This window comes from Rhipicephalus sanguineus, chromosome 1 (genome assembly GCF_013339695.2).
Source record: "Rhipicephalus sanguineus isolate Rsan-2018 chromosome 1, BIME_Rsan_1.4, whole genome shotgun sequence".
Lineage (NCBI taxonomy): Eukaryota > Metazoa > Arthropoda > Arachnida > Ixodida > Ixodidae > Rhipicephalus > Rhipicephalus sanguineus.
Genome location: NC_051176.1, coordinates 123,610,329 through 123,638,281, shown reverse-complemented (window position 1 = coordinate 123,638,281; position 27,953 = coordinate 123,610,329). Strand labels below are relative to the sequence as shown.

Below are 27,953 nucleotides of genomic sequence, written 5' to 3'. Positions count from 1 at the left end.
AATTTAAAATTTAAAATAATGTTCAACCACCCAGTTCAATATGCCTTTCAGCTTTTAAACACATACGGCACTGTTGTACTACAAGTGTAAGTGTGTTGGCAGAATGCAAACCATAGTTCATAACCTTATGGTTAATACGATCTAGAAGGCTAGACCCTTCTGCACTCACCATAAAAACTATATCATAATACATGCCACTAAAACACATGCACGCTACGATTATGAATCTCTGGACCAGGGAACTGCAGTATACACAGCAGTTGTAACAAAGTACGAAACTTTTTGTCAATGTCAACTAGACTTATCAGCGGTTGAGTGTCCATCTGCAGAGGATGTGTCCCCCAGCAGAGACAAAGCAACATGCATTCGAGGAAAGCATAAATGAAGCAATTTAATTGCGGTGTACTACCTTAAACCAATGACATATTATGTGGGGCCCAAAATAATGCGTTTAATCAAAGAATGTAATTCAATGTTTGCTACCAGAAGTGCAGAAATATGTTCGACAGCAGCTGTGGTGGCCGTGTCATAATGCAACAAATTGTACAACCACTTTATAACCATGGCCTTGTTAACTCGAAGCAGCTGTAGATAGTACTGGGAATTTTGCATACACAGCCGAACCAGGATATACAGTGTCCCAGCTATTGATCACCAAGATTTTAAAAAAGAGGAACAGTGTTATGCAAAGAAAATCTAGTACATATTATTTCCAATACAGTGGAGTCGCTGCTAGTCATTTTTTTGCTAATGAGATTTAATTAGTTGATTGAAATAAATTTTGTAACACAGATAAGCACTCACCTAATTATCAAAATGTCAATGAGGCATAAGAAGGCATGTCTAAGTCACATCTAACTGCGCTATTCTCAGCGGCTGATAAAGAAAAATTTGCAGTGGCTTAGCTCGGCTATGCCAGGATATACGTAGCGTTAGCAAAGGTTCAGCTGATTATTCTTAGCTTTCCAGATTGTCTAGGATTATTAGCCTTCTTCTGTTCATTCTTCGTACGCTGAACCGCTAATTGCCAGGCAACTACTTCGGGATCCGGTGAGAGAAGCTTCTCGGCTCTTCTGCGCCATCGAGCAGCATTTGCGTTCTCCTTCTCCATGGCGTTACCCACCTGCAAACGCCGGTCAGAGGCACTATCAAGCGGCCCCAGCGCAGTGTCAGACGGTGACTGCACAGCGAAGGCGAATAGCTGCACGCGCGCCGGCGCCAGCGCGTCTGCCGCGCCTACGACTCCACTCCTCCCGAATGCGCAGACCAGCAGCGGCGAGCTGCGCGCAGCGATGTCGGAGAGCGCGTGAGATGCCAGCTCCGGTGACCCAGCTGTGTGACATTACTGATCCTCGCACATGCGCAGCACAGCTCATGACCATCCACGTGAAATCGGCTCCGGCTAGGCAAGTGTAGCTAACGCTACAAAACCCGCAAAACGTGAAAGATACCACGATACTGTACTCCCACCTAAATAAGAAAGCAGCACCCTCAAATAAGCTTACTGCAAGAAACCCCTTTGCCTGTTGTCCGCCACCAGAGACAGCGATTCACAGCTTGAGAATGGTACGGGACGAATGCCAACAAAATATGTCGCAACTGTACAGGGATTCCTTCCGATCGATTGTATGCACTACAGTCGAAAACTGATTTAACCAAGTGATGACCGCGCTCGATTTATTTGGCTTTATAAAGAAAGATTTTTCGGTCCTTCAAAATATAAAAGTGTAATGTAGCGACACCTAAAAGCTACTGCAGCGTTGTAGTTGCTGCTAACCACACCTGCGCATGTGAAAAGTTTACAAGGGCAGCATGAAGGTGGCCCGGACAAGGGAGGCTCCATGTCCGGGCGATGCAGGCCAGGTATACGGTTGTGTGAAGTTATGACAGGCTGCGGATATGCAAAGATGCGGAGAATGAATGTGGTGATGGTGCGAGCAGGCCAATCAAGCAAGTTGTGAGTAGACGATCAGATCTATCCGTTGCATGAACCATGAAATAACAAAAGTAACCACTGCAGTCCCTAGCGCCATCTGGTATGCAAGAGCACTACTGACTGCGTGCACGGGCACGGGGTGCAGCCTTGTTAAAATAAAGCTAGGGCCGTGACTAGGGTGCCAAGATGTTTCAAAGCAATAGCATCAGAACAGAAGCTCAAAGAAAAAGCAGTCTGTGCCAAATTTATAAGGAAATCGCCCCTTTTTTTTTACTTGGTTATTCTAGGAAAAACTTTGTTAAATCAGGTTTGGTGGCAAAGTTATTTTGTTAATTTGTGTTGATAACAGCATTGAACCCTATGGTACCAGGAAATGAGAATTTCTTCATTAGATCGGGAACTTCATAAGATCGGGTTTCATCACGAGTTTTCACTGTATTATCCACATCTCATGGCAGACTGATCCCAATGATAACACGGCCAGAGCACTGTTCTAACCACGGGCTGAAGACCATAGCGATGTGTTGCCTCAGCCAGGGCGTGGCAGACATGCACTAGCGTGTTGAATTTTTTTTTGTGCATTCTTTCTTTGAGATACCAGCTATGTCACAGTGAGCCTGCTTGATGTGTGTTGCAGTTTAGTGACACGGTATTTTCATATTTTGCAGGCTTCTTCTTCAGCCAGAAAAAAATTGGCATGCAATTAGCACATTGCTCAATATAGTGCAGTTAGATGTCCCTTCAAAACACTTACATACATATGCTTCATCAACCTTTCATTACTAGGCAAGTTCTTCTCAGGTTACAAAGTTTCTCGTAATTAACTAATTGAATCTCACTAACAAAAAATTACTACTGGCTGCTCCAGTGTCGTGGGAACACTACATATTAGGCCTGCTTTGCGTAACACCATTCCTCTTTTTTAAAAATCTTGGTGCTCAATAGCTGGGACACCCTGCATATAACCTAAAGGGGATCACAATATAGTTCGATATGAGACGCATAGACCCCAGGTAGAACGCTTCACTGCACGACGATCAGCTCTTTCCACTATTAGTATGGTTGACCGCATTGTACGGCTGTGTTGCTACGAACTTTATAGAAGCGAATCTATTATGGAGCACAAATGTGATCCTTGCTGCACGAGCCATCCATATTTTGAGGCATGCACTTATCAAATTTTCCCCTCCATGGCACGGACTTCACTTCAGATTCAACGCCTTGTTTGGTACCAGCTGCTAAAACAGCGCATTTTCGTCGACATGAATAGTTAGAATGATGTAAGAACTGACTGCAGTACTGTTGAGAAGCGCACTTGAGGGGTGCAGCGTTCAATTGAAGGTGGCAATGAGCATGAGTTCGATGTATGCATAGCACTGTGCTACACTTTTGCATAAGATTTCCAAGAAGATGGTACAATTATTTGTCACAGGCAATAACTCAATATACCAGAGTTCAACATATCTGACTTCAACAGTACCTAGAATCTTGCCTCCCAGAAAAAAAAAAAAAAAACAAGCTGCCATTAGAAACTGGGTGGCATCTCAAGCCCTAAATTCATTAAACCCTGTTTCTGGTGTAATACCAGGAATGGTTTTAAAATAAATATTAAACATACTTTTATAAACAATAAAAACATTGCTATTCCCCCAAAAGTAATGTTTTTAATTGCTACTGAGAGCAGACTGCAACAAGTTAGTCGTGCAGCCAATTTCATGCATAGGTAGTGCATGGAGCTTCAGAGAAAGCCAGGAGTCACTTATAACATAGAAAAATTTATTCTAGGATGAAATGCTAGGACAGTGACAGTCACGAGATTGTTAAAGTTTACACTAACTTGTTCTGTAATGGTAGCAAAAATGGGTAAGCAGTAGAACTGAACATAAGGTTTATAAATAATATCACAAAATTGCACAAACAGATACAGAATTTGCAACTGTCTGTAGTAATGAATGCTCTAGCATCATGGTATGCATCTGAATGTCTTCCCTTCTGAACTGTTGCGCGCGTGAAATGTGAAGCTTGTGTTGTGGATGACGGGAGGTTTCCTTCATGGACGGGTTAAAACTCTTCTGGCAAACAAAGAAGCGCCAAAATAAATTTGTGAAACAATCACCATTGTCAATCTGATGGTGAATAATGAAAAATTCCTTAAACGACTTTGAAAACGCTTCCAACCTTACTTTTGTGAAGCACAGAACACTAAAATTTCTGCGGCACCAATACTGTCTTTTTTTACAAAAACAAGAAAAAAAAATTGCATTAACTATGTGAGACCTTCTGCTTGAGTCATGAGTGATTTGACAGCAGACATAAGAAAGTGGAACATTCTATATACCAAGGCCGGGATAATGTAACAATTCTGTTCCAATGTGTTTCCTTCTCAATCTTTCCCTGCTGTCTTATGAGTGCTCAGTCTACATTATTACTAGGACACTAGGATCGGCCAGTCGCAAACGGTTGATGAAAAAAGTATAGAATGAAGCGGAAGGAATCATTACATTATTCCGGCCAAGTGCTATCATACTATCTGGTATGAAGCAAACCCTTGTACACACATATACACACAAATAAGGGGAAAAAGGGCTTTGCCAGCGCATAAATTCAGGCACCCGTGTGAGAGGTTCTAGCCCATGAACTTTGAACCAAGAACTTTGCAAACCACAGCTTGTGAATGCATGCAAAGGAAGGGCATGAACAATTGACACTACTGCTAACCGCTTGGATAAAGAGTGCAGAGCAGGAGCATGTGTCTTTAATGAAGCCCGAGATTTTTTTTTTCTTTTGATGACAATACAATGGACCTCCCAGAAACATGATACCTGCAAGCCCTTCTACACAGCTTACATATCAGATGGATGCAAAGTATGGTCATATGTCTACAGTGACAATAGACTGATACACTAATGGTGATTAAACAAAGGAAGAAAGGTGATGGTCACTAGGACGCACTGAAACACCACCATCATCACCACAACAGTGAACAACAACAAACGAGGGAACAACAAACATCACCAGACACTGGAAAAATTTTTTTCACGACTTGAGCACTGATGTACCATGATGAAAAACACCTGAAAAACTTGCGATTAGCCACCCGATGCCACTCATGTTCGGACACATCTACTGCATCAAAGGTGTATGTTACAGGCAACTTGCTTCAGTAACATGGTGGCCACGACAATGGTGGCAATGACACCGGTAGGCCACACTTCAGAAAAGGCAACGCCGAGTAACTCGACACGGAGTACAGCAACTCTGCTCCAGACAGAGCTGAGCACTGATGTATGACAGGTGCACAGCCTGTACAGAAGCTCCATGCAGACATACATGTGCAGCAACCATAACTGGCTGCCACTCTACATTCAAACACGAGAAACACTAGGCAATGGCATGCACCCATCTCAGTTCAGATTTTCTTGCTTCGCTCCACAGAAGCTGCCACACATTAGGAGCTGCCTCAAGAACACTGTCCTGTGTTGCGATTTAGCTGACAAAGAACTAAAAAAGAAAAGGAGGAAAAAAAAAAAGCACTATGGGGAAGTTTAGTTTAAAGTCATATAAACAAAACACTACAGTTGCACACTGACAAATATAATTTTTCCTTTGAGCAAAATGGCAAACAATGACATAAATTCACATACTTTAACTACCTGTTTTCACTACAAAATCAGAAGACAAAGAAACCTAGTTTTCCAGCACATCATACCATAATTATGGCATGCATAATCATGTCACACACACAAAACAAAAAATGGATACAGAGAATACAGAGCACCAGCTAAGGACTGAGCAATCAAAACAGCTACTACATTGGTCAGTACATGTGTACTAGATCAACAGCATGCCTTAACATTGGCTTTCATGATGTGTTTACATCTGAAGCCAGTGCCAACCATGCTTGAATCCAAGCTAGCACCACAGCATGTCTTTGCAGCTACATGCAAGAACCAAAGTAGCAGCCATGCAGCTCCCACTGCTTGCCGCAAGTATGCCTTTCATAATCACACAAACATGACGTGTCCAGAGCAAAGAAAAATCCTTGCAACTTGCTGGAACTTTTCAGACAAATGCTATTTGGACAGACCTGTTGACAGTTCTCGCTCACATGCACGCACACCCACACACACGCACCCACCCACCCACCCACACACACACACAGACACACACACACAGACACCACACACAGTGGGAGTATGCAATAAATTAACAATGTTACAGTTGCTGCAAGTTGCAGATGCATTCGCACAAACAACAAGGTCCCTCAGGCCAAATATATGATCAGTTCTCGTACCACTCTCACTGAAATTTATCGGCACTATCCAAGGCTGGTGTAGGCAAAGACTCGAGAAGAGTTTACCCCTCAGTCGTGCACACTGTTCCTATATGAAATATGCAGAACACTGACGACAGAGACAGAGCCAAAACAGAAAACACAAAGGAACACGGGTAAGAAATGAGTTTCAGTTAGAGCCATCAATTGCGGGTGCCTAATAGGCCATGATGGCGTCAGATGGGAGGACTTGATGACGCCATGGTATTGATGCGTTGCCAGAGATCTTTTTTGCAAGACTTGGAGCGTCGCAGACTGTGCAGCAATTCTGTAAACTGCACCATGCCGCCAGGAGTCAGCATAAAAGCTGCACGAGCGCTACGAAGGGTGTTGATGAATTCATCATATTCAACAGAGGTGATGTGGTACATCTTGGTGTGGGTGCAGGCGATGAACCTGTCAAGTAATGAATGAACTATGTTTTGACTCCAGATTTAAAAAAGGGCGAGTGAGAAGAGATAGCTTGAAATGAAAGTTCAAAGCAGTAAGCAAACGCTAACATCTTGCTTTGCTAGTTCTGTTCAGCTGTTCCACTGCTGAACATGGCTCTGCTCCATAGCAACACAAAATGCAGTTTTTGCAAGCTTCTGCTTTGGGATGGTTTCACAGATGCAAACATCCTACCTTCTTATGCAGCTTCATAGCAATGTGGTTCTTGACGTGTGCCTTCAAAGCAACATGCTAACCATGCCATTCAGCTGCATATGAAGGAGCAGTGTTCATGTACAGTCACTGAATGATTTTCCGGACCTGGCGGGGGACTGTAATACAGTAGTACGAAAAATGAAACAGTCCGAAAAATTTGTTACGATATGAAATTAAAGTTTATTTGGATTAAAGCGGCCTAAAAAGTATGCAATAGTGCCCTGCTTGATGCTACGCTTGGAGGCAAGCAGATTTACTGGTATTTGGGCTACAGTGACGTCAGCGCGTGGGTGATCGCTGCCGCTGACGATTGCGGGTGGCATAGGAGGTGGCACCACGGCACCAAGCACATAAAATTTGAAGCCGGACACAAAAAGACGCACACAGTGTCTTCTTTGGTTGGTCTGTAGGGCTCAACAACGTGGTAGTGGAGGGCTGGGGTTCTTTACCCTGCACTGACATCGCACAGTACGTGGGCATCTAGCATTTCGCCTCAAATGAGAGGCGACTGCCGTGGCCGCGATCGAACCCTCGAGTTTCAGGTCAGCAGCCGAGCACCAAAACCACTGAGCAATCGCAACATTAAAGAACATCTGACGCACAGAATGCCTCAAAAACACATGACACATCACCACATGCGGAATGGTGACCAAGTAAACAAACGAAAAAAAGAAAAGGCTAACTGCATAGTAGTGATGAGGGTACGGCTGACTGAAAAAGTGTTTTTTCAGCCAAGAATGAGCAGGCATGGCATCCGAAACTGGAAGACGGCGTGCTCCTAACCTTGGAGGCTAACCAAGGCTCCTAACCTTGCTCCTAACCAAAGTTGGCTAAGCCAGTGGCAAATCCAACGTCGTGGCTTGAAAGTGGTGTGCTCCTTGGGATACTGTACACAGCGGCGACATCAGACTTCCGTTCTCCACATTCAACAGTACTGATTATCGCCAGGTTTGCGGATAACAGCAGGTTCTTCAGTTTTATGACATCCATCATGTTAAAAAGACAAGCGGAGAAGCGAACGGTGACCCCGCACGATGTACTAGTGGCCGCAGTAAGGAGGAATCATTGGGGAAAGCGCGTGATGGCAAGCAGTAATTTCTAATCACTTCGCGCGCCGCCCTTCTAATCCCACCACTCACTCTTCAAAATACACGTGGAAAAGTCCCCTTCCATGAGGAAGCGCAAAAAAATATCTGAGGGACAGCCAACTTCTTGGGGAGTTTTGTGTTGCCCGGTGTTCAATGTACCAGGTGTTCCGGCCATTTTTATTCAATGTAGCTGTACATTTTCTGATGACCTGACGTTAAGCATTGCCGTGTTCAAAAATAGTTCAGTAAAGAGATACAGTCAACGTCCGATTTTTCGGACTCCCTAGGGACCGTGAAATCGTCCGAAAAAACGAATTCATGCGCTTTTATTCCGCTCAAGTGGTCAAATCGCCACAGCCTACAGCCGAAATAGCTTTAATGCCTCTCAGTACAATTATCAGGCATTTTGGTGCGCGCCCAAGCTCTCGCAAATACATTTGGTACCTGCCGCGAACCCCGCTTAGCTACGTGCCAACTGCCGCTCATACCAGCAAAGCGTGGGATAGATTACGGCTCTCTCGCATGGAGTGTTTGGAAACGATGACGCGGAAAACAAACATTGTGGCTGAAGAGTCGACGACTTGTCCGGCTTTCCCCGATGCGTGTGTGCATGTAAACGATGCGTACACACATCGCCGAATCTCCGCCGATACGCAGCATTTGCTGCCGTGTGAATCCGATCGTTTCTAGTTGTGTGCAGCACATCGCCAACTAAGCTGACGCCGTCACTGTACTGTTGCTGTATCGTACGCACGCATTTATCATGAAAGGGTTCGTGATGCGCACTTTGTTCCTGACCGCACACGGGCGCGGCAATGGCGAGCTGGTTTCGTCCGTGAAGGCAACGCGTCTGTGTGGCGCACTTAGCGGTCTTGCACAAAGAGGCAGCAAGAATGGCGGCGCGGCACGTTGGGGCTCTCGCCCATTAAATACGTGCAGTATGCCTGCAACTGCGCTTGGCCACATGCACTACCGAGCAGTGAACTGAAGATGCTTATCGTAAGGATTGTCAGCGATTAAGCCATACTGGCGCGTTTGCCAGCTGCCGCCATCACGCCTCCGTGCATTTCCGCTGCTTATCCATAAAGACAACGCCGCGCGGCCCCTTTGAATTTCTAGTCTGCTTCACCCCATAACGCTTCGGAATTGCGGCAAAGCTGACTTTCGGACTATGCTACTGTCGCAAACAGATCGACTCGCGAAAGCGCTGGTTCGAACCTACGAGATGATGGACGCGGCAGAGGTGGGGACTTCAAATACTAATGCCTTTCGGACCTGCAATTGGGGCAGAAAGTCCGAAAAATCGGATGTGGAAGAGTTTCAGCGTCTGAAGTTTTGGACGTTCTAATACGTTGACGTCTATGGGGCTCGTGACGGTGCCTGCGAAAGCGTCCGAATTTTCTAGCATGTCCGGAAAATCGGGCGTCCGAAAAATCGGCAGTTGACTGTAATTTTATTTACCTGAGTTCGATATAGTCAGGTTCAACTGTATGAAAAAAAGGGCTCCTGAGAAAATGGCAACTTCCCACTCCACTTGTACATTCTCCTTGACGCGCGTGACTGCAAGATTAGGCTGAGCTGTTCACAGCAGTGTCTTCTTTCTGCAGATGTGTTTTTTTCACTAAGCATGAGGGGTGGTTCAAGACACCTTTAACCCATATTGCCACAGTGCGTTGGACCTGCAATCCTTTCGGCTTTATGCATGACGTACAGGCACTGTGAAGGGTAAGTATAACCTCATTGATGCGTTTTCAAAAAACGTACTATTCGGGAAAACATACGATCCGAATCCAGTAAAAATTAAAGCTGACAAGCCATATTGAGGTGCGTGGGCAGAAAACACTTATTTCTCAAAAAACATAGTGGGACTCTTCGATTTTCGAACTTCTGGCAGCCAGAGGTAAGCCAACTAGTTCCGGTCCTGACAGGAAACAACTTCGTGGTCACGTGTGCTGAAATCCCGAGACAACCCGAAGATTGCCCAACCGAACGCGGAGACAACCAGCGTGAAAAAAAACCCGCTACCGCCGTGGCAGCAAACAAAACTTTGCACCGCATAAGTGTCGGTTCTTTCTGCATTGCCGCTTGAAATATGGGGCTAGGTTTGCCGAAGAGCGGAAGTGATATTCTAGAGCATACGCATTTGGGATACGATCACATACGTTCCCAAGATCACGCGCGACTTACCCCGTCCATGAAGAAAAGTGTTGTCCCGCTAACGGCTTAACAAGCTCAACTCTGCAGAGTGCATGTAACAATCGCAGTACAACACAACGCAAAAATCACGCGAAAGTGATACTGTCCCCGAAGGCGACAGCTGCTCGCAGCTATCGCATACTACATCGCACACACGTGCTGATAGCTTGCGTTCTGTCTTAATTCGAGACATGCGGCGGTATGTTCGCTGCCACTCCATATATGTTCTTTGGCCACTCGTAATCGCACCATCTCGCACGGTGGAACAGGCTTTAGAAGGTAACACCAGGCGTAATGGCAACCGAAGGTAAAGTCCCCAAGCACGCATTATGATCTGGCGAGTCCTCACAAAGATGGCGGCGAGCGCGCATTGTCTCTTTTTGCATCTGATAGCCAGCAATATTCCAGAACATATTTTCCCTGGCAGATTCTGGCGACCCGCGGGTAAGCAGAACTGTCCAGCCAGAGCAAAACGAACGCCGACTGGAAGTGTGCCGCGCGATGGGCGGAGCAACCCGATAATAAACGCACACTGGGAGAAAAGCGTGGAGGAAATGACGTCTTATGGGCCATATTCATTGGGCATAATGGTGGCGTTGCTATGGTTACGTGGTGCCTGGCGTGTTGTGTAGTGGCGGCAGCATGTGCGTCATGTGCGTTTCTGTAGGTCTCGTACCGAACTGTGGCAGATTGGAGGAACGACAGCATCCATTCGTTGTGCCACATTGTTAGCTCCACATTGTTCTCCCGGCTGCTGTAGCCATGGAATCTGAACAAAAGTGAGTGGAGCGAGTGCGTATCAAGGTACCATGCTACGGATGAAGGATTGCAGTGCTCAGTGACATCATGCGAAGTGCTACAGAAAGGGCACATTTTTCTTAAAGCCGTTTGGATATTTTGACAGCATTCGGTGTCAGAGAGCTGAAGCAATGGCTGAGGGGGCGATCGAGCAATTTGGAGAAGACACGGAGAGGACGATCTAGCAATTTGGAGAAGATGCGGAGGGGGCAAGTGAGCAAAGCAGAGACGGTGCGGAGGGGGGAAACTAGGCACTGCAAGGAAGCCACCGTCCCTGCGCGGCTGCAGTCTGCCACTTAGCGCTTCACAAGTACATGAGAGGGCCCTTTTTGCACACCTGAATAGGCTTGTGCGAATAGTAAATTTTAGGCTCGAAGCGAATTTGAAGTAAATAGCGATTTGGTCGAATAATTTAGAATCGAATTCGAATAGTATATATGACATAATATAAAGAAAAATGAGCATATTTGTCATGACCCAACTAACCTGTACAAAAGTCCTTCTTTTTGGTTCAAAGGGAAGTGGAAGGAACTTTGAATAGTAGCTGACACATGTAAGAGGTGACAGAAAAAATGTCATAGAAGAAGAGGAAGACCTCAAGCATAGCATGACGTCGAACGAAGAGGATGGAAGAAGAGGAAAACGAAGCGGATGATATAAAAAGAGAAGATGACGTGGGCATGGGGCCCTGGGTGTTCGATCGCGAGCGCGTGAGGCGGGCACGAGCGTCGCTGGCCTGTGTTCCGGGCGCTCCGGCTCCCTTTGTTCTACGGCATCGCACCGTAGGCTCGTGCTCCATCGCTCTACGGCATCGCACCGTAGTCACCGGCCGTTCAAGGACACGTCCTAGGAACTGAATGGCCGTCACGAACACCTGCAGCTGCCAGGGAGCGTCATCGGCTTGTGTTCCGAGCGCTTCGTCCTACGGCACCGCTCCGTAGGCCTCGTCTGAGCCAGGTCCTGTTCCCGGGAAACGCTGGCCAGCTCAAGAACCTGCGACGCACAGGTCGCTGAACTCCGAGCCTCGACAACGCCAGCTCGTGTTCCGTACCAAAGAAAGACAGCGTCGTCGACTTGTACGCTGGCGTTGACTCCAGTGCCCAACGCAACGCCTCGCCTCATCATGAATCGGCACAGAACGCCGTGAGTTGTTTGAGCGAAGAACGCTTCGTACTATATAGATGTTGGTTTCCTTCATTTTTTTTTTGTGATAGCTTTATTTGGTGTCGGTATGTTTTATATGTTTGCAGTGGTTTGGGGTAAAAATGTGTGTTTTTCTTTTTTTGTGTAATTAAAATAGGTGTGTGTAACGCTCTCGTCTCGTCTGTTCCTTCTGGCCGATTGCTGTCCGGAGATCCGTGACAAAAATAAGTCATTGTCACATGTAAGAGGTGACAGTAGCAGGATTTGACTTTCCGTAGAATGCAAGTGATAAGCTGTAAAATACGTTACTTTTTTAAATTTGACAATACTTAGAGCATATAAGCTGGTATAACAAGCTTTTAAACTTAAAAATTGATGAATCAATGTGAGGATAATATGCTCATTTAACCTTGAAGTGGGCTTCGCGGCAGTGCTAGTTTTCCCTGGAAAGGTGTCTTCATGGTACAGCACCCATCCACTGCAGTGAAACCACCTTTACAGGGGGTTACATGTGGTTTTATGTCTATTCGGTCATTTGGAATATTTCGAAATTTAGAATAATTTAAATTCGTTTCAAAGCGCATTTGAACATTCGAACTGCTCGAATATTCCATTCAAATATTCGCACAAGCCTACACCTGAATGAGGGTTTCTGACTGCAGACTTCTTATCATACGACCACAGTTTCCCGCCGTGTGGAACGTTGCTGCTGAATAACCGTATTTTCTGGGAACATATTACACATAGCTCTATTGGGTTATTTTTAGTTTTCGTGATAGTGAGCGTAGAAGCCGGGAAATCATACTAAGCGGGAACGTATCAATGAGGTTCTACTGTACTTCGGTGAGTGACCTGTGCCTGAAAGCTGGCACTTACTGTAAAAACCGGAATATAGGTCGAATTTTTTTTTTTTCTCAAAAGACAGCCCTAAAATGTCGACTCCTGTCTTATATACCGGTCATTGGCAGAAAAACTTCGCAAGTCTGGCCATTATGGGCAACTGAAGTCAACTGCCTCCATCGCCATCGCAATCATCGGCGTGACTTTGTTTATTACCAGCCTTGTGCCGTGGGCGGCTTCATTTTGTGCCTTTGTTTTGTCTTGTGAATCTATTTGGGCTCCGAGGTGCTTTTTGTTCTTGTTCTCGACGCGTGGCCGACGACAGCTCACTGCAACGTTCAAGAAAACAGCAATCGAGTTTGCAAAGGCACGAAGAAATGTGGCCTGAAGTGTGTGAAAGGTGTGTTGGGATGCTAGCGCATGTATACGCGAGCGGGAACCGTGAGTCGCAAACAATAATTGAAAGTTTATCTTTGCAGGGGTGTTATTGCTGCTACAGTCCCGCTGGATGCTTTTTCTTTGTTGCTTCCTGCGATGCCAGCAGCTCTGGTTGCAGCGGCACATATGGCTATGATCAGCGGGCAGATCGAGTGCACCACAGAAGCATTCGCTACTGGTGGACCCTCAAGGATCGTATCACGACATGCAGCAATCAGAAGAAAACTTTGTTTTTGTGCCAGACCGCAGCGTATCTAGAGCTGGAGAAGGTTGCTCAGTTTAACCAGGAGCCGTCTTCGCGTCGTGATTGCTACTGGGGACCTCAAAGTGCATCCAAATTAATGCTGTCAAAACGGCTGTGACATCTGCGAAGATAATGATTGAGCCCATCTTTTGGCTTTCTGCCATGTGGAACTTACGTGTAAACACACGTGTAAATAAATGGCATTTTCACCGTGCACCATTTGAAATTGCGTTTGTTTCACGGTAAAGGCGCCTTCTGATACTTTGGCCGTTCCATGTACTTTTTTTCTTTTTCGATTTTAAGTAGTTAGACGTGGGGGGGGTCGATCTATATTCCAGTTTTTACATTTTGTGGTAGCAAGGACCAGTTTACTGTATTGGAGAAGCAAGCCTGAACAATAGTGCTTTTTGCAAGTTTACTGTGTGCGGATGAGAAGGGTAGGAGCCATTTTTTGAGCACGTGGTTCATATCTCCAGTAAACATGATTGTTAGTAAAAACCACCTTAAGCTCATTTTACCAATGCCTATAACATAAACATGATCATTAGTAAAAACGACCTTAAGCTTGTTTTTATCAATGCCTATAACATATACCCTTTTGACACTGCATACAAGTCAAGACACCAAGAAAAGTTTCCCGATAAAGCAGTATGCATCACTCACATTTGCTGGCACTTCTGGATGAGTGGTGTGAGGACATGAGATCGAATTGGCATAGACAGTGATGCCGAGCCAGAGCGTGATAAGTGATGGGCCGTGTCCGTGACAATATCATACAAGATGAAGGGGCTGGCTACGCTGTTTACTGTACAGATGCAAAACTCTTGCAAATAGGAGGTACCTGTGCAGAAAATAAAATTAACAGGCTGGATTTTACAATGGCTGAATGTAGTCAAATAGAAGCTTCAAAAAACAGTAATTGGTGTCTATTGGACCATAGACTGCATACATGCAATGATATGAAATTAACTTCGCGTGGTTCAGAAGCAGTCCACTATGTCAATGCAGTGCAGCAAAAATATGGATGAGAAAACAGCATAAAGGAAGACTACTCATCTAAACTTTTGGTAAAGTGGTAAAGATTATTTCTTTACCACTGCCCAGTACACATGGGTTTAACTAATCTGTTTATATGCAACCTAAAAAAAAAACATCAATTCAGCTGTTCATAAAAACATGGAGACGAAATAAAACCGTGAACATCCTTGTAATAAAAATCACATTAATCTCCACAAATGTGCACGTTGTACCGCTTTTGGTGAAAGTTGCCGGTACAAGCAACTTATAGGTGTACGGCAAACTTTTGTTAATTTGACACTAGCTAAATATTTGAGTTAATTTGATACCAATACGTGTGGCTCCCAGCTGGTGCCCATATGCACCTAGGGGCCGAAACTTCCATTACTTCCATCCTGAAATTGGTACTCAGTGGATAATTCGAACTTCATGGACGTATCGACTCAAACTTCCACACTGCTAAGGGCCTCTGTTACTTTTACTACTTCAAGCCCACAAAAACTGGGTGTAAATTAGTTGTGGGTAAGTATTATACTCGAGTATGATTGGCAAATTGAGTGCACTTTTTTATATTCATTTATGCAACATGCAACTAGACAGGAATGAAAAGTGTTATTTAAAATTGATGGCAGTTCTGACTTACAAATCAGCTGGAACATTATATACTTGTGAACTTAGGCCTTATATACAAGATAACATGCCCATTTAATGAACTGTGCATTTGTAATTTCTGAGAGTGGCAAGCATTGGTGCTTAAAAAATGAGACTGCTTTAATTCTAAGAAGGAATATGGAGAAACTACAAGCAGCACAAATTTTGCACATTTGAATTGATAAGACACTACTGTCAAAATTATTGCTTACACTGCACCAAATATTATCTATTTCTGAAACACTGCAATTAAGGCTACACACTTTGGTGCCACTGCACCAGTTACACAAACGCATTTGCTGGCAAATGAGTTCTATAGCAGGTGTCACTAAACCTTTCTATGTTAGGCCTTCCGAATGACACTAACAGCAAGAGTGTTTGCTTGTAGTGACACAAGCACATGCACTTTGCACCCACAAAACCTGTTGCATGCCATAAAAACAAAAGAGCTTCGGTCAAAAATTGCATGAAAAAAAGACAACAAGTTGAATTACAGCACCACTGTTTATGGTGGCCCCATTTTATAGCCGTTAAAGAGCTTGTTCCGCAGAAATTCCGCCATCGGCATCATTGGTTGGGAGTGAAAAATCAGCATTGTCCGTGAGCGAAAATTTGAAATGGATGCAAATAAATAAATAATAAAAATCTTTGCTTCAAGTACCAGGACTTCTGCGTGGCAAGCAGGTGTTCTACCACAGAGCCATGGCAGTGCTTGCAACTGTTTTGACAAAAAAACCCTATACGAATGTCATGTAGTGTGAGGAGTCTCTGCATGTAATATTGCGTGGCAGAAGCGTAGAACCGCACCAGGCGTCAAAACTAGGAGTGTGCGAATATTCGAAATTTCGAATATTTTTCGAATAGTGTTTGCTATTCAATTCGATTCGCACTGGAATTTTACTATTCGAACTTCCCAAAACCAAATACAGTCAACGTCCGATTGAAAGTGACCCCTTCAGATTTTCAATATGCTTCACCTCATTACATATCGAATCGCGGCAAAGCTGCCTTTCAAGCTCCGTTACGGTTGAACTTGGCCAAGAGACAGTCAACGTCCGATTGGAAGTGGTCCCTAGATTTTCAATATGCTCCACCTCATCACACCCCGGTATTGCGGCAAAGCTGCCTTTCAAGCTCTGCTACGGTCACAAATGTACTAACTCAAGAAAACAGTGGTTCCAACATGGAGAAGAAAGATGTGGCAGAGGTTGGGGCTCAATTAATGCTGTTTTGGACCTGAAATTTGGGCAGGAAGTCCGAAAAATCGGAAGCCGAAGCTTTTTGGCATCCAAAATTTCAGATGTTCCTATATATCGACGTCGACGTGGCAGATTTGGAACTCCGGACTTGAAGGGAGCATACCCTTGTCCGCCACATCAGTTGGGCTTCCACAGAAGTTCTGAGGAAATGGCATCTTTGCCTATCACATGTAAGGTGTTGTCAGCAACACTTTGGTTGCACCAAATCATGTACATAATAGAATTCGGCCTCTACATTGCCTCATTCTTGATAAGACAACTATGAAACACCACCCCGCCAGTGCTTCATCAACCTAGCGAAAAGAAACACTTTCATGTTGCTTTCTCGAGAATATGCTTAGACATCCTCTCTAACTTTTTTTTCTGAAATTTCGCTTCGAAGTATTCGAAAAATATTCTAGAAATATTCGAAAAATATTCAATTCGATTCGCACTCATACTTCAAAATTTGAATTCGCTTTGCACCCAAAATTTTGCTATTCGCACAGCGCTAGTCAAAACATGAATTGCGCAACGGGAGGTTGGTATCACCCATTTGTTGCCAAAGCCGGTGAATCGACGGGCGCACCTGCACTGCCAAACTTGCCAAAGCCAGCAAATCGCCGTGCCTCTGTATTTAGTACCGTATTTACCTGCATAATTTGCGCACCCCTAATATTTAGCCAGCTTTACTAAAAAAATATTATTTACTCGCATATTTTGCGCTCCCCACCCCGACAGAGCCAGCTCGCCAGCGTGCGCGCACGGAGAGACTTTGGACGGCCGCATCCCCGCGCCCCTTGCTGAGCAGGCGAGCACAGTCATACACAAGACAGGCTGCGAGTGCAAAGTCCCTTCTTCTGAAACCCCCGAACTACGGTCCCTAGAATATTATATTCTACGGACCATACCAACCATACCCGAACACCCAAACCTGTTCACGGGTTGTCGGAACTGCTCGAATGTTCTCCCGCCGTGAGAGTGCATGCACATGACACGGCACAGGACTATTTTCTGCATCGGAGGCATGCGAGGGCCAATCGCGCCAGCTTTTCCCCTCGCTGCCCCTCCTTGTCTGTGTCATGTCCACGCTGCTATGCAGCCTTGGTAGATTTCGCAAGTTTAGGTTTCGCCATCAGCCAGTCATGTTTTCACTGTTCTCTTGCACTGGGCTACAATAACTATTCGGCGAAATTCAAGCTCACACGAAGCATGGAAAGTTTCCTGCCGTTCAAGAATACCTTTTCAAATATGTGCGAGAGCTTAGGTCCACCGGTATCACCGTGCCGTGGCATCTCGTTTCTCCCAGCATTGTCAAGAAGAGCTTCAAGAAGACGGGGCTGTCGAATGCGCTTGACGGAACCAAGGGACAATTCGCTTTGGGAGGGCGGTGACAGCGGCCATGGCGATGATTCTCAGTGAGACTTCTCGACCAGTGATTCTGACTAGACCACGCATGACCGGATCTGGCTGGTTAAAGCACGTGCTAATTATGTTAAATAAACAAGTACCCTTCATTTGCACTATAATTTATTTTCTTTTTCAATGTATTATACTGCACACGTCAGGACTATATATTGCGCGTTATTTTGGATGTGTTCGCGAAATCTCCGTGTAATTTGTGCACCCACTCTTCGGAGCTCCAAATTTGCGAAAAAAGGTGCGCAAATTATGCGAGTAAATATGGTACTTTCTCAAGCTATTAAGGAGTGGCAGCACTTGTCGGCTTATCTTAAAGGGCCCCTCACCAGGCCACACAGCAAATTTTAGTTAGACGCTGGAAGTTGTTGTGTGCCGAATGAAGAGCATTATGCCACAAGAATTTTTCAAATCGGTTCATTGCGAGCTGAGAAAAACAATAATTTGTAGCGGCGCGAAACCATGATGCGAGGAGGCGAGTTTCAAACCCTTGCCACTCGCCCCGTGTAGCCTTCGCAAGCCAAATCCCTTCCCTGCCCTCTTCACTCGACACATACGCATGAACACGTCATGCGCATGCATGGTCACGTGCGCATGACGTGCCCGAGCCAGCCCGAGCACGCGAGCGGCGTTGCACGGCCGCTACCTTTGTTTTTATGTAGCGGCCGTGGGCGTTTTGTCGGCGTTCTCTGTGGTGCACTGCCTGTTTCTGCGGGACGAGCATGAAAGTTGAGACATGTGTACGGGCACGAAAGTGGCGGTATCATGAGCCAGTGCCGCATTAACGTTTACTTAGACGCGGTAGAATAAATGAGCATAATGAGTGCTCGAACGCACCAGAACATTACTTTCGTTTCCAGGGCTGGCGTCTGCTCGATGCGCTAACCGCGGGTGCACGAACGCATGGGAAAGGGAGGCACATTAGCCCCGCATCTCGCTGCAATTCACGAAAAAGAAAATGAAAAAGACGCACAAGTTCCCTTTGTGTGTCTCATTATTTCTCTCAAGTCTTATTAATCTGTTCAAGCAACAAATTACAGAAACTACACATATCGTGTCAAATAATTATCGCTTTGTCACGTGCTACTGTTGGCGACGTCAGAGCACAGTCGTCTACGTAGAGGAGCGGCGTCACAGCACTACCATCTACGTAGGGCCATTTTCTCATGTACGTCATCCCCTCATTCTCTAAAGCGTGCGCCCGCGAGAGGAAGGGCAAGCAGCGTTCACCTTGAAATTTGACCCATTTCCGCGGCGCGTAGCGTTGCAAATTTTGGCAGACGTGATCGTGAACGCTCAGTGTATGCATTGCGCTCGTTAGCTCAAAATTGTCAAACCTGGTGAGGGGCCCTTTAAAGATGCTTGGGTACATTACTGATAGATGGCAGCATTTAGTTCTGTTGGTTGAAGGCACTTTGGGGATGATCTTTCCTTTTAGTGTTTTTTTTCCCGTCCAGTGGCACAAGGAATGGCAGCGCCTAGAGCCTTGAAGCGACTGAATGTGCTCACTTTCCATGGCAGATTCCTCCTAATCCTATGAAAGAGAACCCCTCAAGGCAGTGTCAAGTGTGCAAGGCACAAGGAAAAAAAAAAGCGAAAGCCGCTGGGAGTGCGAAAAGTGTGGTGCCGCCTTCCATATGCCACAGTGCTTTAAGCTTTCTGACGCTTTGAAATGCCTGCGAACTGAATTTATGCCTCCTGGAGGGTGCTCTGGAGTGCGGCAATTGAGGCGGCAAGCTAGACGATGCCGTGCCTCAAGGCGTAAAATCACAGCCTCTGCAGGCGGTAAGGCAGCTGTTACGGATGGGCAGGTCGCTTCGTGAACTTGATCGGCGAGCTCTGCCAGGCGATTGTGGTTGCTGTTGCCGGCCGCCACGAGGACGAGGCGGATGGGCTAGGAAAGGCGTTGGACGAAGAGCTTGCGCAGCAACGGTGAGTGGATAGAGACGTCGTGCTCACCGAGAAGCTGTCGCATTCAGCGTAGCAGTTGAGAGGGGCACCGGTCACCAAGGTGCCCCTCTGCAAGGAGCTGCTGGAGGCAGGCGTGTCCCGATGGCATGAATTGCTCCAGCACCTTGGTCTTGAGGTGCTGATATGGTGTAGTACCCGAGGGGTTGGAGAGGACATTCGAGAGCTCACTGGCAACATCAGAAGGAAGGATTGAGGTGACATGGTAGTAGCGCGTCGTTTTCTGAGTCAATGTGGTACAGGGAGAATTGTGCCTCGATCTGGTGAAACCAAACTTGCGGGTTCTGGGGCCAGAAGGGTGGGAGACACAGTTACACCATCGAGACGTCCTGCAGATGTGAGGCTTGTTCAGTGTAGGGCGCATTCGGATCAGTCATGGTCTTCGTCCTAGGTCACCACTTGTAGGCTGGCTTATGCCACAGGAGCGAAGAAAAAAGACGGCTGAACCAGAACCGACGCCAGCATGGAATGCGAGCTGTGGCTTTACGTGCCACAGCTAAGTGCCGTCTTTATTTTATTTTCTTGCGGTTGCCCGCTATCCAATTTGCTCGCTGCCCAATGGAGGGTACTACCTTGTCTAAAATAGTGTCAGGGTGTGGTGACAGCCGTCAAAGGTCGCGAGGAAAATTGGGTTTACGCAGATCTCTTAGAAGCGCCGTCGTTTGATTTTAAGCGATGAAACAGTTATACTTATTTTCCGTGAATTAGAATACTTCGAATAGTAAAATTCCAGTGCGAATCAAATCGAGTAGCAAGCACTGTTAGAAAAATATTCAAAACTTTGAATATTCACACACCCATACTTGACACACGAGGACAAAAACACCAAACTGGACGCTGATGCATGGCATGTGTGGTGCAGAACACATTGCTATGCAGCACTGAGACGGTAGAGTAGTGCGCGATATGATGTACCAGGGTTCTTGCATGCTCCCCCTCTCTGACACCCCATAGGTGAGGAGACCATTAAGATGAACACTTGCCCTCCAGCCACTGCCGGAAAGGATGGTGTGGCAGCAACTCTGTCGTGCGGCTAGAGTTGAAAAATGAATTCGCAAAAACTGTGTGCAACCCAACAATATCCCCATTGGCATCAGCATAAATTTCAATTTACAGTAACCCCTCGATTCGAACTCGCATATCTCGAAATATTGGTTAAGTCGAAACTTTTCTCGCCGTGCATTAACCTCCCATAGGTGCTATGTAATTGCCCCCTTTTCTCTCGAAACGTTTTTCTGAGGGGACCGCGGATATCTCGAAATCGTGACCAGGAGGGCAGAATGCAAAGTCCACTCCCAACAGGCAGCGGGGGCTCCGTGCGAACGCTTAGCTCTTACTATACGTGCCGAACGCGGTCGTGAAGGCCGAATTTGAAATTCCCGCGGACACAGCCACTTCCTATCCCCCTTGTCAAGCAACTGTGGGAGTGATCATGTGTGCGCACCTGCGTGCTACTTATGCACAGTGGGGTGGTGTGTGCAGGTGCGCCCTCAGTACGCGTTTTCCCAGCGATCTGCGCATGACACATGTTGATTCAGTTTTGCTGAGTAGTGAGTGAGTGGTCTGTGCAATGGACACTTCTGAATATCGATCAAGAGTCTGGATATCGACTGCCCAAGCAGTGCAAATCTCTGACGTTTGAGAGAAAAGTTGCGTTAATCAAGGAAGTCGAAAAAGCAGGTCGAAGCATATCGTGCATCGCCAAAGAATTCGGCATCCCTTTGTCAACGCTCTCGACAGTGCTTAAGAACAAACAAAAGGTTTTGGAAGGCTTCGAGCTTCAAAATTCCCGAACATCGGAGCAGCACTTCTGTTGTGGCTCCAAAAATGTTCGAGCAGCCAATCTTCCCATGACAACCCAAATGATGATGGAAAAAGCAGAGGCTTTGGCACTGCAGATGTGTCACGCGGACCTCAGCTGCAGCAATGGCTGGTTTGAGCGGTTTAAGAAGCGAAATAATGTGTCATCGAAGCCTCTCCATGGCGCAACCCCCGCCTCACCGAGCTGCAAAAGGAGTATGTGGACAAGGACATTTTTAACCTCGACGAAGCCGCTCTCTTTTATAAGATTCTGCCTAACTGCACGTACACACCAAAAGGCAAAGCGTACTCAGGTGCTAAGCAATGCAAAGACAGGATAACAGTTCTTTTCAGGGCCAACGCTACCGTCGATGAAAAGCTGCCCCTCCTCATTATTGGCAAGTTGCTGGATCCCAGGTGTTTCTGAAATGCATGGCTCCCGAGGGATGCGACCTACTGCGCAAATAAAACAGCCTGGATGACGGCAGCGCTTTTCGAAGAGCATGTCTGTGCGCTTGACCGGAAGACGGCAAAGGACAGTCGGAAAGTGATGTTTATTGTGGATAACTGCCCCGGTCGCGGAAAAATTGACAACTTGGCGGCAGTTACGCTAGAGTTTCTGCCGGTGAACATGACGTCCGTTCTCCAGCCAATGAATCAGGGAGTCATTGAGATGGCCCGGAAGTACTATTACAGGAAAAGCCTGCTGCACCGAATTCTGCTGTCATACGACAATCGAAACAAGTATGAAATCGATCTGTTGGGTGCAGTCCCACCCCGTCAATCTGATAGCTGAAGCCTGGCACCAACTACGGCCGCTGGCGATCGCTAACTGCTTCGCACATGCAGGGTTTTCTCATGCCCCGGAATAGATCGAACAAGACACTGGCGCAGAATTCAGCGGCTGTGATGAGCTGTGCAAATGCGCAAGGCAACTGGCTGCGTGAGCGATACTGAAGATGGCGAGATCACCTTTGAGGAGTATGCGATATACGAGGCAGACATCCCTGTTACCGGAATGCTGTCGGACGCCGATATCGTTGAGATGGTCGTGAACGACGCAGATGACCACGCAGACGAGGAAGAGCCTTGAGAAGTGCCTACGACGACAGAAACACGTAACGTGCTGCGCTTGTTTCACAACAAGGTCGAATGCAGCGGTGGCGACCAACGGCTCATGCGATGTTATCGGACCAAATGCGAACGCGAAACAGGCGAGCATCACGCATTTTTTTCATCTTCAGTAATCAATTTTTTTTTTCTGTGAATTCTTGTGCCTTTACTACGGTAGCTCTCTTGTGCAGAGGAGCTTTTCCTAGACGCACTGGCTTTTCTTTTACAGTGACTTGGGCAAAAATTTTCGGTGTTTTGCTCAACTTGAAATACCGCTTATCTCGAATTTTTTCCCGGATTTGACGGCTTCGAGTTAACAAGGGATTACTGTATTGCCTGCATCTTCCTCTGCAGCCGCAGTGAACTTCGTTATATTGAAGTTGCGGATAAACATGCTTCGTTACATCAAGGTTTCACTGCACAACTAATAAGCAGCTGCTTATGGTACCATGGCCAGCATAATACAAGGGCTCCTTTATCTCGTACTACTGATGATGTGCATAAAAAGATAGCATCGGAATAGAATCATTTCAATATTTTGGAACATATGGTACATTGCTGAAAGCTGGGGAAGTTGGTGTTCCCAGTTGATGTCCAGTGTCTGTCAACTATACACTTGTTGTTTTGATTTTCCTTAGTGCTGTTAACATGCTGAACAATAAAAATATCTTGCCTTTGGCTGAATTTACACTTGAACACCTTTCGAATGCTAGAAAGCAGAAACAGTTATTTGCAACAGCCTACCTAGTTTTTTGGCCACTCCTAGAAGCCACTTGACATCTTCTCCATAAGGCGGGTTTCGTGCATACTTCGCTTGAGGCCTGTCATCATGCACCCTGCGAGCCAGCGTCTCCATGGCGAGCAGTCCAACTCGATAGGACGACAGGAGGTAGTTCAGCTGCGTCTGATTTAGCTGAAAAATGAATAGGGGGCGTCAATACTACACCTGTGCTGTCACATGACAAGGGCATGCACAAAATAACAAAATATGGCAAATTTGCAGGCTGATAACTTTGCAAATTAAGCTATGAGACCATCATCACATGAATTTGTTGAATTCAAATGCCATCAGACGATCTTTACACCTACATCACTGAAAAAAAAGCACACATATAATTTTTGCTGTTATGCTAATGCACTTTGTTTACTATCCTGGAAAGTGAGCTCTCTTCTTAGTTAACATGCAAATGTTTTTTGCATGTTACATGTGCCCTCATGTGCATGGGCAATTTATTGACAATAGCAGGGTAGCCTGTATGCTACCATGTGTAAGAAGCATTTATGGAAAGAAATTCTGTAGAACATGAGGTCACACAGGGAGTGCCGCAGGATAGCGTCTTGAAAGGTAATTCTGACAATTTTAACACGAAAGTGTTTTATGCCGGGGTCCACCAAAACTTCAGTGCCGTATTTCCGTCACGGATATGACATTGTTAAAAAGTACACGAATAAAGACGTAGTCACAATAAGACATAGCCAGTTGAACCCGAGCTGTTGAGCTGTTGACCCCGTGACCCCGAGCTGTTGAGGTGCAAATAGACTCTCCCGCATGGAATGTGGAAAATACTATGGTGGCGCTACGGCCGAAGTGGACAGGGTTGTGTTGTGCAGGCTGTGAGGCACGTGCTTCTCGCCAGCCGTTCTTGTGGGATGCGGACCACGTATGGCAGTGACGCCGATGAGTGTCCCTTGCGGCGCATTCGCAGGTACTGTGTCCCACATTCCTCTAGATATATGTGAGGTGCGGTGTGCGTGCACCCAACCTATCCCCCCTCGATCACAGCGTCCTCTGTTCTGTCCACGGCCAGCGCCTCACTTTGAATTTTCTTGCTCGTCTCACTAACAGTGAACGCTTTGGTTGTCTCAGCACTACGGCGTCTCGATGCCAGAATTCGAAGGGACGCTGGCATCAAGGCTAAAGTCCTTAATATGAAGTTCCAGGGTCCTTAAGGGGGGACGTGGCTTTGGAAAACCAACTTTCTTATAACTTAACAGATGTTGGTAAAAATTGGTACAAATATTCAGCATGTCTCCCTGCTGCTTCTAAAAAAGTTTCAGAGTGATATCTTCAGAACTTTTTATTCAATTAAATTTTTACTTCTTGCATTCCTTTGCACTTTGCGCGATGCCTGGAGAGTTTAAAAAAAGGACTAGAAGGCTAGGTGAATATTTTTTGCATAGCTAAATGCACGCTGAGTGTCATGACATTCTTGCTTTATTTTTTTTGCAACACAATATTCTTGCATTGCGATTCTCTTTGATACCTTCAAATCGGGCACACTCTTGGGGTGAACGAGTAGTCACTTCGTAAAATTACAAAGCGTCAAAGTGAGAAAGAAAGAATGTCACGACATGCATTGTAGTCTAAGAAACATGACAAAAGAAAAGGAGCCAAAATAGGCCAAGCGGTTACGAAGAAAATGGCTGCGCAAACTTGGCAGGCAGGCAAAAAGGCACTTTTGAGAAAACGGCTCTCGAAGTTTCACCTTGCGTCCAGTGATCTGGAATGCACCAGGATCATAGTTTTTGGTGTCCTTAGTGATGTGAGGTCTCTTGAGCATTTGGTGCTTGCTTTGGTGCACTTTTGATGCCTTTTTTTCCCATATGGGATCCTTCTCTGCAGCTCTTTGAATGGAGTGCTTTCCAGGCTTCGGGCCAAGTGATGCACAAAACTCTCTATAAGCATGGAGAGTGCCAGTATTATACTTGCAGACCGCCTCATTGACAGCTGTTTCGGCGGCAATCAGTGAAGCATTTAGCTTTTCTGGTAGAATTGACCAAACTACCGAATGAAGATACTCGGCCGCATTTTGACTTTTTTTTTTGTTTTGGGAACAGCCGAGCAACTGAGGGTGGTCAGGTTTTAGTAGACTGGCAGCAATGCAGTGCTGCCAATTTATACGTGTGTGGTGGTGAAGCCTTGTCCTCAGCTTCTGCAGCACGGTACTTGCACCAGCTCAGGGACCCAAGTGGGCAGAATTCATGGCGTGGCTCTTCATCTCTCGAGGTGACATAATAGAACGTTGCCATTATGGCCTTTTGCATGTCATCAATGTCAACGTTGTCACGGATAGCCATACCATAACCATCAGTCTTTTAAATTAATCAGGTCTTGAGTCAGGCCGGCCCATCCTCCAAGTGGTGATCTTTTTTGCTTCTTGATACAGGTGTTGGCAGAGCTAGCTGTACCATCCTCTTTTTGACATGATTTATGCAGTCTTCTTAGCCAATGAAATAAATCCGTATGTTCTTTCTTCAGAAAGAGTCAGGGAAGTATCACTGTCTCTATCACAAACATTGGATGGCGTCGGAGGTCATTCTTTCCAGTGAGCTTCTGAATAAAATTAAGGTGGGGGTCGTGGCATTCAGTACCAACTTTCTTATTCCTTCGTAGGTTTTCATGAAAATTGGCACACTTATTGCAAACATTTCTGGGATGAAATATATGGGCAGTTTATTCAATAACGTGAGTTGGTCAGATATAAATTCAACTCCCTGCTTCACACACACCACGCTCATTTGCAAACCTCGCCAGTGATGCGTTTCATCATCCACTCGGTCGCGGAAACGGTAATTTGCGAGGCTTTCGTCATTTTAGAAGATTCATCAGAGCTAGCGGCGATACCAAGCACGAATCCAAGCGTGCCTAAATTGCATCACCAGCGCCTTCTTTCATGCCGATGTACTTGGCCGCGGGGTCCGGGAAGTCGCGCACTATATGCTGGCTGGCGGCATCCGGCGATAATACGCAGTGCTCAGCCGCGGCGACAAAACATCGGTGCGCGTAACGTACTTGGTCTCTCATTTTGCGGCGCCGACGCGCGAAATTGCTAGCCACTGCTCGGAGCGGTTAATGCGCGACGAGCTTGACCGGGAGTCCGCTGCAGATGCGTAAAGTGCCCATCCGCACTTTCGAGTAGCCAGCGGACGATGCGATTTGTTGCTTGCGACGAAGCACAGTGCGGCTTGTCCGCTAGCGCGATGTCCATGCCCGCAAAGTTCGGATTCGTCTCGTAAACCAGCGCCGTAAGCGGAGTTAGGCCTAGCCACGACTCCGAGCAGTAAGCTCAGTCGCGGTGTGCATGGTCGCAGTGCCCGATGTTTCAAAGCACGTCATGTTCGATTGCGAGTACAAAGAATAGTCCCGTGAAGTTTTTCGTCACGGAGGACGAAGTGCTGACAAGCTGAACTACCCGAGACGCGCATCTGCGATGTTCGCGACGAGCGCGGCATGCTACCGTCTATCGTACACTGATGACGGCGCTTCCCCTTGCAGCTGTCAAACTGCAGGGTAATCATATTCTAAATTATCGTCGACCCGTGTAGACAGAACGAGAGCGAACGCGTCACTAAGTAGCGCGATTTTCGACAGTCGTAACATCAGGTAGCATCGCGACGCGTAAGCAGCAGACGGCTGTCCTCTCGAAGCGAGCATCGGACCAATGGCGAGGCGTGCTGGAGCAACATGGCGGACGCGGCCAATCGGAGACCTCGAAACGACCTTCAGAGATTTGCTTTTTGTGCGCTTGTTTTTAAAGGGAGGAGCCAGCTGAGGCGGGGAATTTGAAAAGGAAGAAATGCCCTTTACGATGAGCTCAAAATGGCGGCGCCCGGTTGTACCGTTGCGGAGCAAGAATTTTTTGAAAAGCACTGTTTTTTTGCAATCTCCACAATAATTTCCGACACCTCAGCCCGCGCAACTAATTTTTTAAAGCACTTCTAGGTGGTTTTCAGTGAAGATATTTTGGAATCAGATAGAAAAAGGGCTACAGAAACTGGAAATGTGATTTTCAAAAAATTGATTTTTTGGCCATTTTGCGCGATACGAAAGCCGCGTCCCCCCTTAATCGAGGCACCCTACCAACGCCATCTAGGTGGTGTTGGCCCTACTCAGCACAGCAGAGCGTGGCCTCCGCGATTAGCTCTGGCAACGTTGCCGGAGCTAGTTGCGTAAGGCCACGAGTGCCAATTTGATTGCTGACGACGCAGTTACGTTTTTTGTCTTTCGCTTTGTGCTAGCGTGTGCACGTAGTGCAGCGGGTTCATATGCACCAACTGTGTTTCTTCGCATCACTTATCCGAGTGC

At 46.3% G+C, this 27,953-nt stretch overlaps 1 protein-coding gene across 1 annotated transcript in view; it reads right to left on the bottom strand.

Moving 5' to 3' along the window:
- Positions 1-3,691: 3,691 nt before the first annotated feature.
- The window catches only part of LOC119397232 (zinc finger SWIM domain-containing protein 8), a gene marked incomplete in the record, with an annotated part of 161,537 nt that continues 137,275 nt past the window's right edge, over positions 3,692-27,953 (bottom strand). The window contains 3 exon segments of the mRNA XM_037664670.1: positions 3,692-6,665; positions 14,325-14,502; positions 23,612-23,780. Of these exon segments, the coding sequence (XP_037520598.1) occupies positions 6,446-6,665; positions 14,325-14,502; positions 23,612-23,780 (567 nt within the window).